Source organism: Scomber scombrus, chromosome 7, assembly GCF_963691925.1.
Source record: "Scomber scombrus chromosome 7, fScoSco1.1, whole genome shotgun sequence".
Lineage (NCBI taxonomy): Eukaryota > Metazoa > Chordata > Actinopteri > Scombriformes > Scombridae > Scomber > Scomber scombrus.
The window spans coordinates 24,994,576-25,009,281 of record NC_084976.1 but is presented as its reverse complement, the minus strand read 5'-3'; the positions used below and the strand labels follow the sequence as shown (position 1 = coordinate 25,009,281).

At 38.5% G+C, this 14,706-nt stretch overlaps 1 protein-coding gene across 1 annotated transcript in view; it reads left to right on the top strand.

The window, feature by feature from the left end:
* gabbr1a (gamma-aminobutyric acid (GABA) B receptor, 1a) overlaps positions 1-14,706 on the top strand; it is a 70,322-nt gene that overhangs the window by 22,462 nt on the left and 33,154 nt on the right. Inside the window, exon 7 of the mRNA XM_062422660.1 lies at positions 3,454-3,588. Coding sequence (XP_062278644.1) covers positions 3,454-3,588 — 135 coding nt within the window. The remainder of the gene's footprint in view (positions 1-3,453; positions 3,589-14,706) is intronic.

Below are 14,706 nucleotides of genomic sequence, written 5' to 3'. Positions count from 1 at the left end.
AAATAAGGTTTTTAATTGTAAATCATACAACGATTTTACTGCAGAGTCCCAGAATAAATATATGTTGACCTGGAAAGTTCATGATACGTCCCCTTTAATTAATCATGTAATTAATCTAAGTATCATCAAAAATATTTGTCTAACAAGATAATATGTGTAAACATAATTTTGACTAAGCTGACTAAGCTGTAGATGTTTGTCTTGGTATAGAGACTTACATAACCTCTAAAAGGTCAAAATGTGCACTTTTATATTAAATTTTAATTTATACATGCAATGAGTGGTGAGTAAATCAGACAATTTATGAAAATAAGCTGTTATTAAAAACGGCAGTGTCGGATGGTAATGATGGATTGATTAAATAATTCAAAGATAATCAGCGTAGGTGATGAATTACTGCTCATCAGAGTGTTGTTAAAATGCTGTAACACCAGAAAGCTAACAAGCTTCTTCTCAGCATGCAGCCAACCCACAGCAATAATGTCAGAGAACACAAACAACCTTTGGGAAAGACACTGTTTAAAAGGATCTGTGCATCAATCTATCTTTCTTACACCAAGATGAATATATGTTGTCTCAGCAATTAGTTTTATGAGGAATGGGCAACCTTGTGCCATGACTACAGTTTTGTTTAGGGACTGAAAGCTGCAGCATCCAAAAACACCAGAGAGGAGGAAGAAATCTATGATTAGCTGGTGTAGTGATTGATCCGAAGGAAACCCGCAGCCTCTCGGCCCTGCATTGCACAAGGTTGGATACATGACATCAATAGTGTGGAGCTGCTTTCCTAGTCGGTGTTAATGCTATTAAACCAGTGCATTGAAGATGGTCAGAAGTGCGTGGAGACAGAACAGTAGATCAGACTCAGTGAGTAATTTTACAGACATTCACAAAAAAACTCTAATTGTGTTCAAGTAGTCAGCTTAGGCAAATATATTGTTGTCACCAAGTAATAGAACTTTTGTACAGGTTTGTTTTGTTGTCGGCATTGTTATGACGTTCTTAGTCAGCAGCAGGGGTCAACAACATTTTCCAAGCAAAAAAAATAGCTAAGATCTACCATTTGGAAATACTCGCCCAGAGACACTCTCGCCCTGCATGTATGTGTAGCATTTGAACACTTCTCTAGGCTCTTTTTTAAATGTAGGACATTTAATTACAAACATGACTATTATTTTACCAAGGGCACATGAAGATATGACATTAAGTGAAACACTTTCATCAACCCCCAAAACCAGCCGATGAGACACATTTTCAGTAAGAAAGATTGACAAATGAAAAATTCAGCTGATCTCAGACAACAGTTAAATTATTCAGCTGGGACAGTTACACAATGCTATGCTATGGGAGGGTGCTTTTCCAGTCAGTTTTAATGCTATTTACCCAGTATGTATCTCTGGCCGATTAGAACCATGGATGTTTATATGGTTAATTTTAAAGTCAGTGGAGAGATGACAGGAAATGAGCTGAACTCCATACAGGTACATTGCAGTGTTGTTAGTTTTGTATCGATATGAGATAACAACTTTTCACTTTGATTAAACTTTCAAAACATTCGTAGAAACTTCTCAAATCACTCCTGCAGCATAATCAAATTTTAGCACTGTCCATCTGGGAAAAGGAATATGATAACATATTTTGGACTCAAAGTTTACTTACTTTCTTTTTGAAGATATAACACGTCCTTCTTCTGTGAATGGAACTTGCTCAGGTGTCTGTCCCTATCCAAAATAAGTAAAAAATGCTTGAAAAAGTACTTTGATGCAAATACCAACTTCAAGCTAACCAAAGATTATGTTCTTAGTGAAGAAGGAAACTGCCATCTTCTAGTAGTCGCCTTCAAATAAGCAAAAACCTGTTGTGAAAAACTTGTACCTGTTGTGTATGTTGTTTGTGTTAAAGTGGACAGCAGCAGACACACCACTTACCTCAGTGACAAATATATGCATTCTTTGTAGCTGAATCACAATAATAATAGTGTCAATGTGATTTGCCAATGCAAAGCTTTGTTCAACAAGAGCAGCAGGAAGTTAATTAGAATTAGCAGTTACTTAACACAATAGATGCAGCCTTATTAAGGTTTTGAGCGCAGTCTGATCAATTGAAATGCCTTGGGATCATCTTGAAACTCCACAAAGACCACCAGGTCAATTGCAGTCGATGGGTTGGTCACCTTGATGATTTTAAAAGAACATGCCCTGAAGGTCGAATGTGGCCCAATGAATTAAAGAGTAAGAAATCTTTAAGTTGAACTTCGTGCTTCGACAGGAATCAATGAAGAAAAGCATATATATGAGAGGACCTCAACAGTCAGACTTTTCCTTTAATAGGATTCAGATTGAGTTATCTTAGGTAAGGTGAATTTCTCTGTGATGACATGACACCACTATAATTCCACCCAATCTAGAGTTAATGGAAAACACATCAATCAATAAGAAGCCCAGCTATTCCACATATTCCTGGGTCTTGAGTGGTGATTACCACTTCAGAAAAATCACAGGGCTGTCTCAAAGAGACAATTCTGCCGTTGAGACTAACACCCCAATTAGGAGCCATATTGATCTTGGCTGTCACTGGCCGCGGTACAATTGTTTATGATACTCGTTGGGTGTGTTTTTTTTTGTTTTTTTTAAATCTGCATGTGTGTTTATTTTTGCGAGCTGTTTCTCCTACTCTGTGCTGAATCATTAGATGTGTCAGGCCAGTTTATCTGTGACTCTGATGAGCGGTGCAGCAGTGACGGCCTGTCAGTAGTGTGGCTGACAGAGCAGTGATGGTTCATTCCAGCCACACTCTCGCCACTTAGACATGCTGTAAATGACTTTATTGGAGTGTTGTAATGACTTGTGATAGCTGCTGTTGTGGTCGTCTGGCTAACTTTTGTTTTCCCTGTCTCTCTGTTCTTATATCTTGATCTGTGGACAGTGTGTTGTGTTTTGATGATACACACTGTCTGTGTGGATTTGAACTCCCCCACCTTGTTTTTTCCCTTCACATTTGCATCTGCTTGTTTGCTGCTCCCTGCTACTTTTGTGCCATTTTCCTATTCTTTATCCTGACCTTGTCTATTTTCTTCTTTCCATTTCCCTTACTTGTCCCTCTCTTTCTCCTATGTGTCTTTTCTCTTCATGTTTTCATTGGCCCTTTTGTCACTCCCCGTCACTTCTTTGTCATTTTACTTTAGTTTATCTACTCTCTCCTGTTTTCTTATTTCTGTTTACAGTCACCTCCATCTCCCACATTCCATTTCTCATTTGTCTCTTTTTTTTCTTCAACCTCTGTTATCTTTTTCTTTCAATCTGTCTCCCTCGGTCATATCTGTCCCCACTTACCTCTGTCTGGCTCCTCCATGTCTGCTTCTCTCCCTTTTTTCTTTCTCTAGATTGCCTCACTTCATTTCTCCATCTGTTTGTCCATCCAACTATTTAACGCTTTGTCATTTTGTCCTTCCAGTGTGACCCAGGAGAAGCCACCAAGCTGTTGTATGACCTTCTTTACACCGAGCCCATCAAGATCGTGCTGATGCCCGGCTGCAGCGGTGTCTCCACACTGGTGGCCGAAGCTGCTCGCATGTGGAACCTCATAGTGGTGAGTGCATTTCACTGATGTATATCCAGGTATACACTTCCAGGACATTCTCCAGTTCCCAGCCATTTTAAGCTGACTGCACTGCTCCATAACTATGTGCAAATAATGCATCAGCTTATACTGCATTTAAAGGATCAGTGTCTAGGATTAAGTGGCTCTAGAATCATGCTTTCTTAAAACACAAGCTGACATTTTTAGCTTCAACCCACAATGTCTTCAAAACAGTGTACTATATTGCCAAAAATAACTGGACTTACTCTGATCATTCAGGACTAGTAGAGCTACAGATGATAAATGATGTAAATGTTGTCTATGTTCTTCACTCAAATTTCACATCCACGGACACTGTATATTTGATATCAAAAGGGATGAGGCAAGCGTTATTGGCAAGTATCAGAGTGACCCGATCAAAGCTCACTGTTATTGTGGATGAAAGCACCTCATTAAGCAAAAATTCCTGTCTTATTGTACACCACAGAACATCCGTTGATAGCTCAGAGCCGTTGACCTTATTCTTAGATCTTCTTGAGCCAGAAAATACAATCACATATGAAATCACTAGTGAACTACTGACCTGCCTGCTGAAACATGGCCTTCAAGATGCCTCTCTTAAAGAAAGTCTTATTCTGCTCAGATGGAGCCTCTGTAATGGTAACAAAATGGTTTAAAAAAGTAGCCTATCAGTATAATCAGTCACCAAAGAACTTTAGAGAGCTTGATGCTGTAGTCTCTAATGTAGGTGTATGTTTGAGACAGATTGATTGAGTCTTAGGGATAAGGTGGCTTCATTTTTGAGAACAGTAAATGCTGTTTGGACAATCATGCTGCACTCTACAATCACCTCACAGCTGCAAATAAAGACGTGACATGAAATTCAAGTGAAAGATGTTTGTATGAGGGGCTAGCAGCAAAGCCAACTTCAATTGCTTTTGTTAAAAACCTTGGGCTGATGATGGACACACAGCGATTAACTTAAAGACCTGTCTGAGGCTCAGCAGTCCTGAGACATTAGACTCTGTCGCGATCAATAAATCTCATAAAAAAGGCAGCTAGATGTCTTCAATACTATGAGCAGGAACCCATGGTCCATTCTACAAAACTGCATGTGAGGCTTCCCTGCAAGGTGCTTTTAAAGGCATGACATGACAGACTGACGGCAGGCATAAGCACTATGCAAAAGAAATCACTCTTTCACAAGCCAGTGGGTTGGATAAAAAACACATGGCCAAGCCCTCTACCATTAATGTATGGGGGAAATGAAGTAAGAGAGGTATGCAATCTCTGGTGTTAAGCAAAGTTATAAGGATTTTAAGGAGAATGCCCATCTATCAATGCACAAGTCCCTTCTGCCTAAACATACAGTTGAGATCATTGATGTTAATAGTGCAGAGTGTGAGAGTGCTTTCTCAGACATTAATGTAGTTGTGACCGGTTTTTGGCAAGTTACTGAATATTAATCATTAGTTCTAGTCATTAGTTACGTCTCTCAAAAAGTAATTGAATTATTTGACCAACTGCTGCATATAAAAAGTAATTAGTCACCAGAGAGAATCACATTTTGGTTACCTTTAATGCAGACGTGTAACTCATCCCTAAATCTCAGAATTCAATCCACTCTATAAAGACTCTGTTTTGTTTTCCCCACCACCCCAAACCAGTTCAGTTCAATCCAGTTTAACAAGGATAAAAGAAGAAAAACTCAAAAGTCTACTCCGTGTTACCGCAGATCCTCAACTCAAAGCAGCATCAGCAGCAGTTTAGTCACAGTTACTATTTTCAATATAATGTCATAACTCCAGAGACAGGGCTCATGTTTTACCACTAGTTGGACACAGTTGGACTTAACAATGTGGCTCTGGTTGGGCTCTGAGACATGGTAAGGTCAGATGATGTGTTTGTGTTGTGTGAGCATTTCTCTGCTGTCCTCTGCAGTTGTCCACCATTTTCATATAAGACAAAAGTAACAAGTAACAAGCCCATTTAAATTTCAGTAATTGTAAATGTGTTATTTATTTTAAAAAAGTAATTAGTCACATTACTAGTTACCGGAAAAAGTAGTGGAATTACAGTAACCAACACTAGATGTGCATTTATGTTTATTAAAATGTTTGGACCTCCTCTTACCTCTTGAGATGCCACAAAATAAGTCAGGAAGTGGGTAACTACAAGAGGGTCTGCAGACCTTTTTAGCATGTAGCCACAGATGCACTACCACACAGGCTTCTCCATTTCAGTCCATCTGGGATCAAATGAACAAACTGGTCTTGATACAGATAATGAGTCCAGTCAAAATAGAGTGAGCAGTGATGGTTACTGCTTAGCTATGACTCGTCACTGTCATCATTTGTGCTGGTGAAACAGTTTTGCACTTACATACAAATGTTCACATATTGAACTGAATAAGTGGAGCATCTAAAATGACAGCCCTGTCTTCAAACCTCACTACATACAGTACATCGACTGCAACGTCGCATTAAGATTCTTTATGAACAGTATCATTGTAATTTTCTGTGCCATGATAATACTTGTTTGAAACTTTATTGGGCATGTAGGCCACTCTCTTTCTCCACAAGGATGTATTTTTCTCCTTTACCTTTTAGACACAAAGGCACAAATTAAAAGATCAAACCTATCATTTGTTTTTTAGTGCAGTAGCCTGTTATGCACTCAACACTCTTTGTATGTAACCACACTCACCATACTCTCTATATAGCATGTGTTCAAAAATACATGGATTTAAAGTTTGCTGCCTGTGTTACAGCCTGTGAGATATGGAAGTTGGAAGCTGAAAATGAAATCACTTGAAATGTCATTTTCCATTTGTGTGTACATGATTTATGACAACGTTTGAATTAACAATCAAATTAATTCTGGCAGTAATGATTCATTTTCATAAAAGTTTTAATATGAAGTTGTATTTTTTTGTCACGTGCACACAAATGGGAAAATGTCAATTTGATTATACGATTTAATTTTATTACTGGCAGCCGAACAATGTTAAAACTATCTTGGGTAAGCTTTAGAAATCTGAAAAGGCGCTGGCAGCCTGTGTATATAATATTGTATTGTACTTTATTTTCTCTGTCAGTGGTGACAACACTATTCCCATATTTGATACAGATACACAGAATAGTGTATTTACAGAAAGTCATCAGCTGTTGTTTTGTGCACTGCCAACAGTATCTAGAATGACTTTGATTGGCATTTTAGTGTATAGAGCACAGGGTTGTCTCATCTAATTTTCTTTAGTTTGTCAAAGATATTTATATTTTGTCAGATGCGCAGACACATGTGCATCCATGGCAGCCCTAAAACCACAGAGCCTCCCGCCCTTTCATAATAAACATAACATAATAAATCCCAATTTAACCCCTGCCCGTGAAATTAAGGCTGAACATGAGGGAGGAGACCTTCCTTTTTGAACGTTCACCAAAGTTTCATATTAGAAAAACAGGAATTTGACTTGGTTAAATGTATTTTACTTAACAATATTAAAGTGAGGCTGTATTATTTTTTAAAGAAGAAGCAACACATTCTTCTTCTTACAAATCTAAAGTTGAAGGCTTAAGCAATAAAACCCGCTGTGGTAATTAGGAGGCTTTAAAATAAGTGAATCACTACTCACTACTAAGGCTCAAACAAAAAATAATGTTATTGACTAATGGGGAGGGTTGGTGAAGGGGGGTTGTAAGAACCTAAACTCCTCTAGGACTGGGATAGACTCTTAGGTGCTTAGTGGCAATTTTACCTTCCTGCAGGCAAATATAAAAGAGAGGAGTGAGGGGCAACCACAAATCCCCCCTGTTTTCACAGCACCACAGTATCCTCAAAACTAACAGTAATTTATCACTTGCAATTCAGAGTATATTGCCCCAGCCTTCTCTTATCCCTGTCTGTTCACCACTGGTGCTTCTTAGGAGCCACTCTCACCACTTGGAGGGCATATTAGTAACCATCCTCAAGACCTCAGGAGTTAACAGTGGTAAAACTGCTGCATGACTACTATTCCCCGCTGGCGCCAATGGGTAGATAGAAGCTAACCAATGACTTGCTTGTGTGGGCCACATGGTAAACCACACCACCCTAGCTTAACTCAATACACTTTGGGATTTTGCAGCTACTGGCTCGTTTAGTCTGAATTGACCAGCAGCTTAATGGTGGCTAATGTTAGCAAACCTTAGGTAGATATTGGCATATAGCTGACCTAGAATTAGGACCCCTTTTTCTACAAAAATGACAAAAAAAAAAAATATACAAAGAAGTCATTTATTTGGCAGACAATTTGATAAGTGCATTCAACCTCCATTGAAAACAACAGCTATTTGAAAAATAAAGCAAGACCTCTGTCACCTCTTGTACCTCGTTTTCCTTTTGGTATACATGTGTTCTTGATAGCAAGCAAAGCGATATAAGCTGATTGAAAAAACCTTGACGCCGACGCTGAAAGCTTAGCTGTTTTTGTGCTGAAAGAATATTGCTCCTCTGTTTTGTGCCATAAAACAATCCAGCAGATTTTTCATCTAATTTAAGCAGGAAAACAGTGAATGAACAATATAAAACAAATGTATTAGAAGCTGACAGTCATCTAAATGATTTGCGCTCATGGTAATTATACCAAGTTCCCAAAATCAATGCTGTGGTTGTTTATTGATTTTAAAATACATCATGAGGCAGTTTCACTAAACTGCTTTGACACCAACATTACATGCAGGAAAAAACATACAGTTTGACCTTGCATACTGCATTACAATACATTTATCACGAGTATAAACACATCTCAGATCTGTAAATCAGCCAGAGATCTGATGCTGTCTTCTGCTGCTGTTATTAAAAAAAAAAAATCATCTTTTTATGCCTTCGCCAGTCAGTTTATTTTGTTTATCTCATTCTCTCTCTCTCTCTCTCTCTCTCTCTCTCTCTCTCTCTCTCTCTCTCTCTCTCTCTCTCTCTCTCTCTCTCTCTCTCTCTCTCTCTCTCCCTTGATCTGCCTCTCTGTCACTCACAAAGCTCTGCTTATTAGCTTTGTCCTATAATTGAAGTTTCATCCAGAGATTAGTCATCAAGAACAATCAGTTCTAGTGGTTGGCATCTGCCCCTCTTTCTCGTTTCTGGTCTTTCTCTCTTTGTCACCCTTTTTTCTCCTCATCATTAAAAACTCTCTTCCACTTTTTGACTCTTTGCCTTTTTCTCTTCTCTCTGTCTGTTGCTGCTGCCTGAAGCTGGCCTGCTTGGTCTACATCCACTACTTTTGCCTTCCTTACTCCTTTCCATCCCTACCGTCTTTCTCGCTGTCTCCCACTCTTCATTTCCGCCTCGCTCCCTCAGTTCGAGCAGTCGATTCTCCCCACACTCAAAGGGATCTGTCTCTCTTTACTACAAGCCACCACTGGCACAACGTCCTAACCGCCACACTCAATTATTTCTGTATGCATTCTGCCTGCAGGAGCCTTCTCGCATGTCAAACAGCCTCATCAGAGCACAGTGGAGGCAAAAGCAACCTCCATTTCTGGACGGTGATCAAGAAGGGGCTCTCGATCCGCTCTTTTTGGCACAGTGTTAATTTGATCCCCTATGTCCTTTTCTAAAAGCACTGCAAGCCACAAACAGGCGTTGATCTGCTACTACAAGACTGTGGGAGAACTGATGAACTGGGAATTGAGAGATATTGTTTGTGAATTTTGGGAAGCTTCGATGTCGAACTTGTGGAACTCTGTTTCAGAATGCTGCCACATTGGTCTATTTCTGCTACAGCAGCTTTTTGCTCCATTTGAATATTGTCGCTCTTTTCATGTTTGGTGGAGATTTATTTTAGTAGTTTTTTTTCAGGCTTTGACTTGAGTTAAATGATTACATTCTACCAGACATTGTGGTAATGAAAGTGGACACACACTAGACGAGAGAGATGAGTTGATAGTATGTCGGGTTTTCTTAGTTGTCTAAAGGTTGACATTGTGAATATTTTACTGGTTTGTCAAATCATATTTTCTTGTACCTCTTGTGATATTTAGCCATGAAGTCTTTTCATTGGTTTTATTTGCATATGTTTTTAGATACACATTTACATACATATTCAATCATCTTGTGTCATCACTGACAATTGTAGAGTCATGTGATTTTTCATCCATAAATAGCATTTCATTGCATGTGGGATTGTTAGCGGATGAGCCGTCTTCACATTTAAAAAAAAAAAAAAATGTTGACCAAAGTGCTTCACAGAGAGATGATAATTAAGATCAAATAAAAACACACATACAGTAATTGGCTGAAAAGTGTATTGGATGAAAGCGTGCACTGAATTTATCAGAAAGTACTATGGGAATTTTTGAGTGTGCATATTTCACACTCAGAATTCAGATGATCAAATATAGTGCACTGTATTGTAAACAGGGAGTGATTTCAATGCAGCCAGTGCCCCTGTTACTCTGGATAATCTGCACAACACGCTGCCAACAATTTTCAAAGGGACCATTTCTTTGTTAGAGTAAAGTGTTAAAGTAATGCTCTGTGGATTATCCAGATTAACCAAAACACTGTTTTTGAGCTGAATTTAATGTAAATGTAGTTTTTCAGTAGAGTGGGCACCACAAACAAAAATCAATTCATGCTTACCTTCATATATTATGTATATTCATATATTATGTATGTTCATATATATATATATATGTATATGTATATATACGACCATACTCTGTCGTGACTTCAGGTGGCTCGCGAGTCTCTGGCTATCTTATAGTGAATTTAATGGTCACATCTATGAGAGGGACAGACTGAAAAGGACTCTGCACACTGATGTGTGCTCTCAGTTTGTGTTAGTTGATGAGGCATCATCTCTGGTTACGAGAGTTGAAGTGCTGGGAGTCGACTGAACATTTTCCAGATGACACATTGGATAGTTTGTCTGTGCCTGCTGGGTATCTAAAACTAGGTAGCAGCAGTCTGCAGATATCAGGCTGATGTCTGGTAAAAAAACAAAAAAACAAACAGCAGATCAATTAGTGAGCGGACCTTGCTGCTCCATCTGTGCTGAAACTGATTATTAAACTGAATGTACTCTGCTTAGTTGAAGCATCTGGTGCCAACATTCAATAGCTGTATTTTATGTGCAATGATGATAGACTTGCAGGGGATGCAGGTGTGTTATTGTTTTTGCTCAACTGTTTTAAATAAATATGATGTTTCACGCTAATATTTTTCAAGCAAACCAAAATTGATTAAAATCATGAATCGTCCCCAAAATGAAAAAATACCAAGATTTTTTGGTCCTATCTTCCAGCCCTAGACTTACTTAAAAATAAACTGCTGCGTCTGTTACCGAATTTATAGCTATAGATACAAATAGGATCAGTTTAGATCATAGTTGGTTTTGGTCTTTTCAAGATATTTGTTGACAATAAGAATAAGACTAGATTATTGTCAGCTTTATCTTTCAAGAAAATATGTTGTTGTTTTTGGTGTTAGGGTGAATCAACCCTTAAACTCTTATCACACTGTCAGTGTTTGTTCATATATGCTCGGAACACCTGGAGCTTATTACAACAGAATGTGTGTAGCCCAGCGATACTACTGCTGTTTTTTTCAGATGTTTCATTGCCGCGCCCCAGATCAGCTGTCACTTCCTGTATAGTCTCCCTTCCTTTTTATTGATGCCTTCGTCTACCCGCCTGCACCCACAGGGATTTGTTATTGTGGGAGTCCATACAGTACATGACATTTGACATCTATCATCAAGCTCCCTCTCACTCGTACTGGTGAACATCTCAGGGCTGTATGGGTAATGGGCCTGAGATAAGAGCTGGAGAGGAGGATGGGCTGTGCGTGTCTGTAATGGTTCCCTATAAATGCCAGGTTTCTCATTTTAACGGAGACTGTAGTAATGCTTTAGAGTACAGCCCACAACGTACAGCATAATTACTCCAGAGTTGCGGTGTAATATTTACTAACAGTACAGTGCAGTGCTGATACATACATGTAGATATATTATGGTATTATAGATGTGAAGTTATGGAATGAGGGAGGTAACAATTTGCGGATCTTACAAATAACTTATACTATAGTTATTTTTTATATCTACCAAGTACTTATTTTATCATTAAAGATTATATATGTATGTATGACCTACTGAGCCAACCTGATCTCACAGAAATACGTGACAGGGGCACGACCCCTGTTAACACTTAATTCCGTGGTGGGTACACGCAATGTGTCAAATTTACGTGTCCCCATCACAGAAACAATACCAATGTAAAATCAATGGGAATCCTCTTTCGTGGTGGACACACGGATTCCCCGGTTCATTCTGATAACAGCCTATAAAATTATTGATTATATTATTATTCATGTGGTAAAATGCTAAAAGAGGACAGTATTTCCCTTTTTAGTAACGTAAAGGTAAAGTCCAGCGGTAATAAATATAATAACTACCTCATTACGCCAAAATGACAGTTATATCATACACAACCTGTTTTTTAGACAACAAAAAAAACTTATTTAATGCACTATAATAAATTCAGTTAAATGACTATTAAAAATAACGATTAAATAAAACATTTATAGATTAGAAAACAGACGTATGTGACGTTGTTGAACCGGGGAATCCGTGTGTCCACCACGAAAGAGGATTCCGTGATGGGGACACGTAAATTTGACACATTACGTGCCCCCATCACGAAATTCAGTGTTAAGTAGTCGTGCCCCCGTCACGTATTTCTGAGAGATCAGGCTCACTGAGCAATAATCTGGAAGTTTGCAAGGAATTCAGAGAGAATTTATTCTGTAGTTTTTTTTAACGATGGGGTTTCTATATTTTATTATAACAGAGTCCGTATGACCTTCTCAAGCTTGGTAGGAATTTAGAGAGCATTTATACTGTAGTTATTATTTAACTAAGAGGTTTCTATTCTATTATTACAGTTCACAGTATGACCATAAAACTGAGCAAAAATCTGGATATTTCAGGGAATATGGGAGTGACGACTTCTGCAGCACTTAATCAATCTGATGTAATTAGATTTCAAAATGACCTTCCTTATTACCAACAAACAGACAAACTGTAATTTTGGAGTACTTGAATAACTACAGTGCACATTTATGCGTTTACTTTGCAACAAACATCCAGGGGGCAGTGTATTGTCACGGACTGTCTCAGCTGTCGTTCACCTCACCAGCAAACTTCACTACTGAAAGCTGGTTCATGGCCTCGTGACTTCACCCACCCTAGATGTCACTCACTTTTGTTTCGTTGTAAACACATTTTGACATTTTTTTTATGTTGTTAAATTGTTTAAAGTCTTCTCCCTGGCGATTGTGTTTGATCGGCATTACAGCTCCTCAAGGTTAAAGCTTGCCTTTTATTCAGCTCTGTGCCGGCTGCCTTTCATCCTAGGAAATAAATATGAATATGGAAAGATAAAACATATGAATCACAACACACACATATGGTTAAAATACTGTTTTGAGAGCAAACTGTGCAGTTCTTTGTAGTTACAGAGTAAGTTTTAAAAGTGATTGGTGGTACTTCCCCTCTTGCAGACTGTAATCTAAAGCAATGATAGTTCCTCCCTTGTAACATGTGATTTCAGAGTAACTACTGTATATAAATGATAAACCTTTGAGGAACAAATAGCATTGAATCCTTTATTTCTGTGTGTTTTTTGCATTGTTTCCTTATTTTGCTCTTCTTTTTCATCTTCCTTCCCACTCTTGAGGTTGCGGTTGAGACGAGGGGAGAGAAGCCGGTGCACTGTGGCCTTTATGTTGACCCTGTAGAGAAAAAACTGCAAGTGTCAGTCTTTTGACCATCATTTATAGTCTGATATGTCTGGATTTCTGACAGCTACGATGCCTCCCACTTGGTGAGAAGCCATCAGAATCAAACCACACAGCTGCAAAGCCATCATCTCTGGCACTCTCGATGTGAATAAATACAATACTAATGGGCTGTGCAAGGTTATACAAGAAACATCGCGACTAAAAACAGCATCTTGTTTCTAGTTTGTCAACAAACCATGACAGATATATGGCACAATAATAATGTAGACTTGAAGATAATTTCCAATAAGGCATGAAGTCAGAAGCATGGCTGATTTTTCCTTTTATTGATTTCACTGACAAAGGTTAAATGCAGCAGGACATGTTTGATATGATGCTAATTGCCACCAAAGTCATCGAAAGTTAATATAAATTGAGGATGTGTTGAAAGTTTAGCCAGTGCAGTAGCAGATCAACTTAGTGTAGGGTGCTATTTGAAATCAAATCAAATCACTTGAACATGTTCCAGCTTCTGTAAGACACAAACGTTATACTTTATTACACTGAATGTAATGACATGCTAAATCTTAGTAGTGTTGTGAAAAATGCAGCTTTACTCTTTCGGGTAATTGCACACTGTTAGCATGGACATGAACGTCCGGTGGCCAACAGATTATTATCAAGCCAACACTTCAACAGCACCTTTCATTTCATATCATTTGTTCAGTTAAAGCTGCGTTTGAAAAGAGTCACAAACCAGACAACTCTGTGCCAGTAAATATATTCAGGTTATTACCCACCGTATGTTTGTTGTAAAGTAGGTTAGCATGGAACAGATCGGGCGTGTTCCTTCATCTCACCAGCGTACGCCTGAAATGTGGGCGAGCGGAGAGCCTTTTCCATTTCACTCCATAACCCCCTGCTGTGGTTTGAAGCGTACCCATTCAAGTTGCAAACATTGACGACACTGATGTGAAAGGTTATACGTCACAACTTTCATTTAAAAAAAACAACAACCTTACTGCTCTTGCAATATTATTGTCTTTGTGGCATTGCTTTTATTGTTTTGCCTTTGAAATAAACCACATCAGATTATTAGGTGCTGCGGTCATCACTCATCATCCCCATCTTCTCTGAAAAGTCCAGATTATTGCTCAGTAGGTCGTACTGTGTAATAATAGAATAGGTACCTGGTCATTAAAAAATAACTACAGTATGAGGTATTTGTAACTTCCCAAACTGTTACCCCCTTATTCCATAACTTCACATCTAATTCCCCTGTATCTATATGTATGTATCAGTACGCTTTGTACTGATACATATATGTAGACACAATTAGTACAAAAGATTTCACTGTAACTCCGGAGTAAT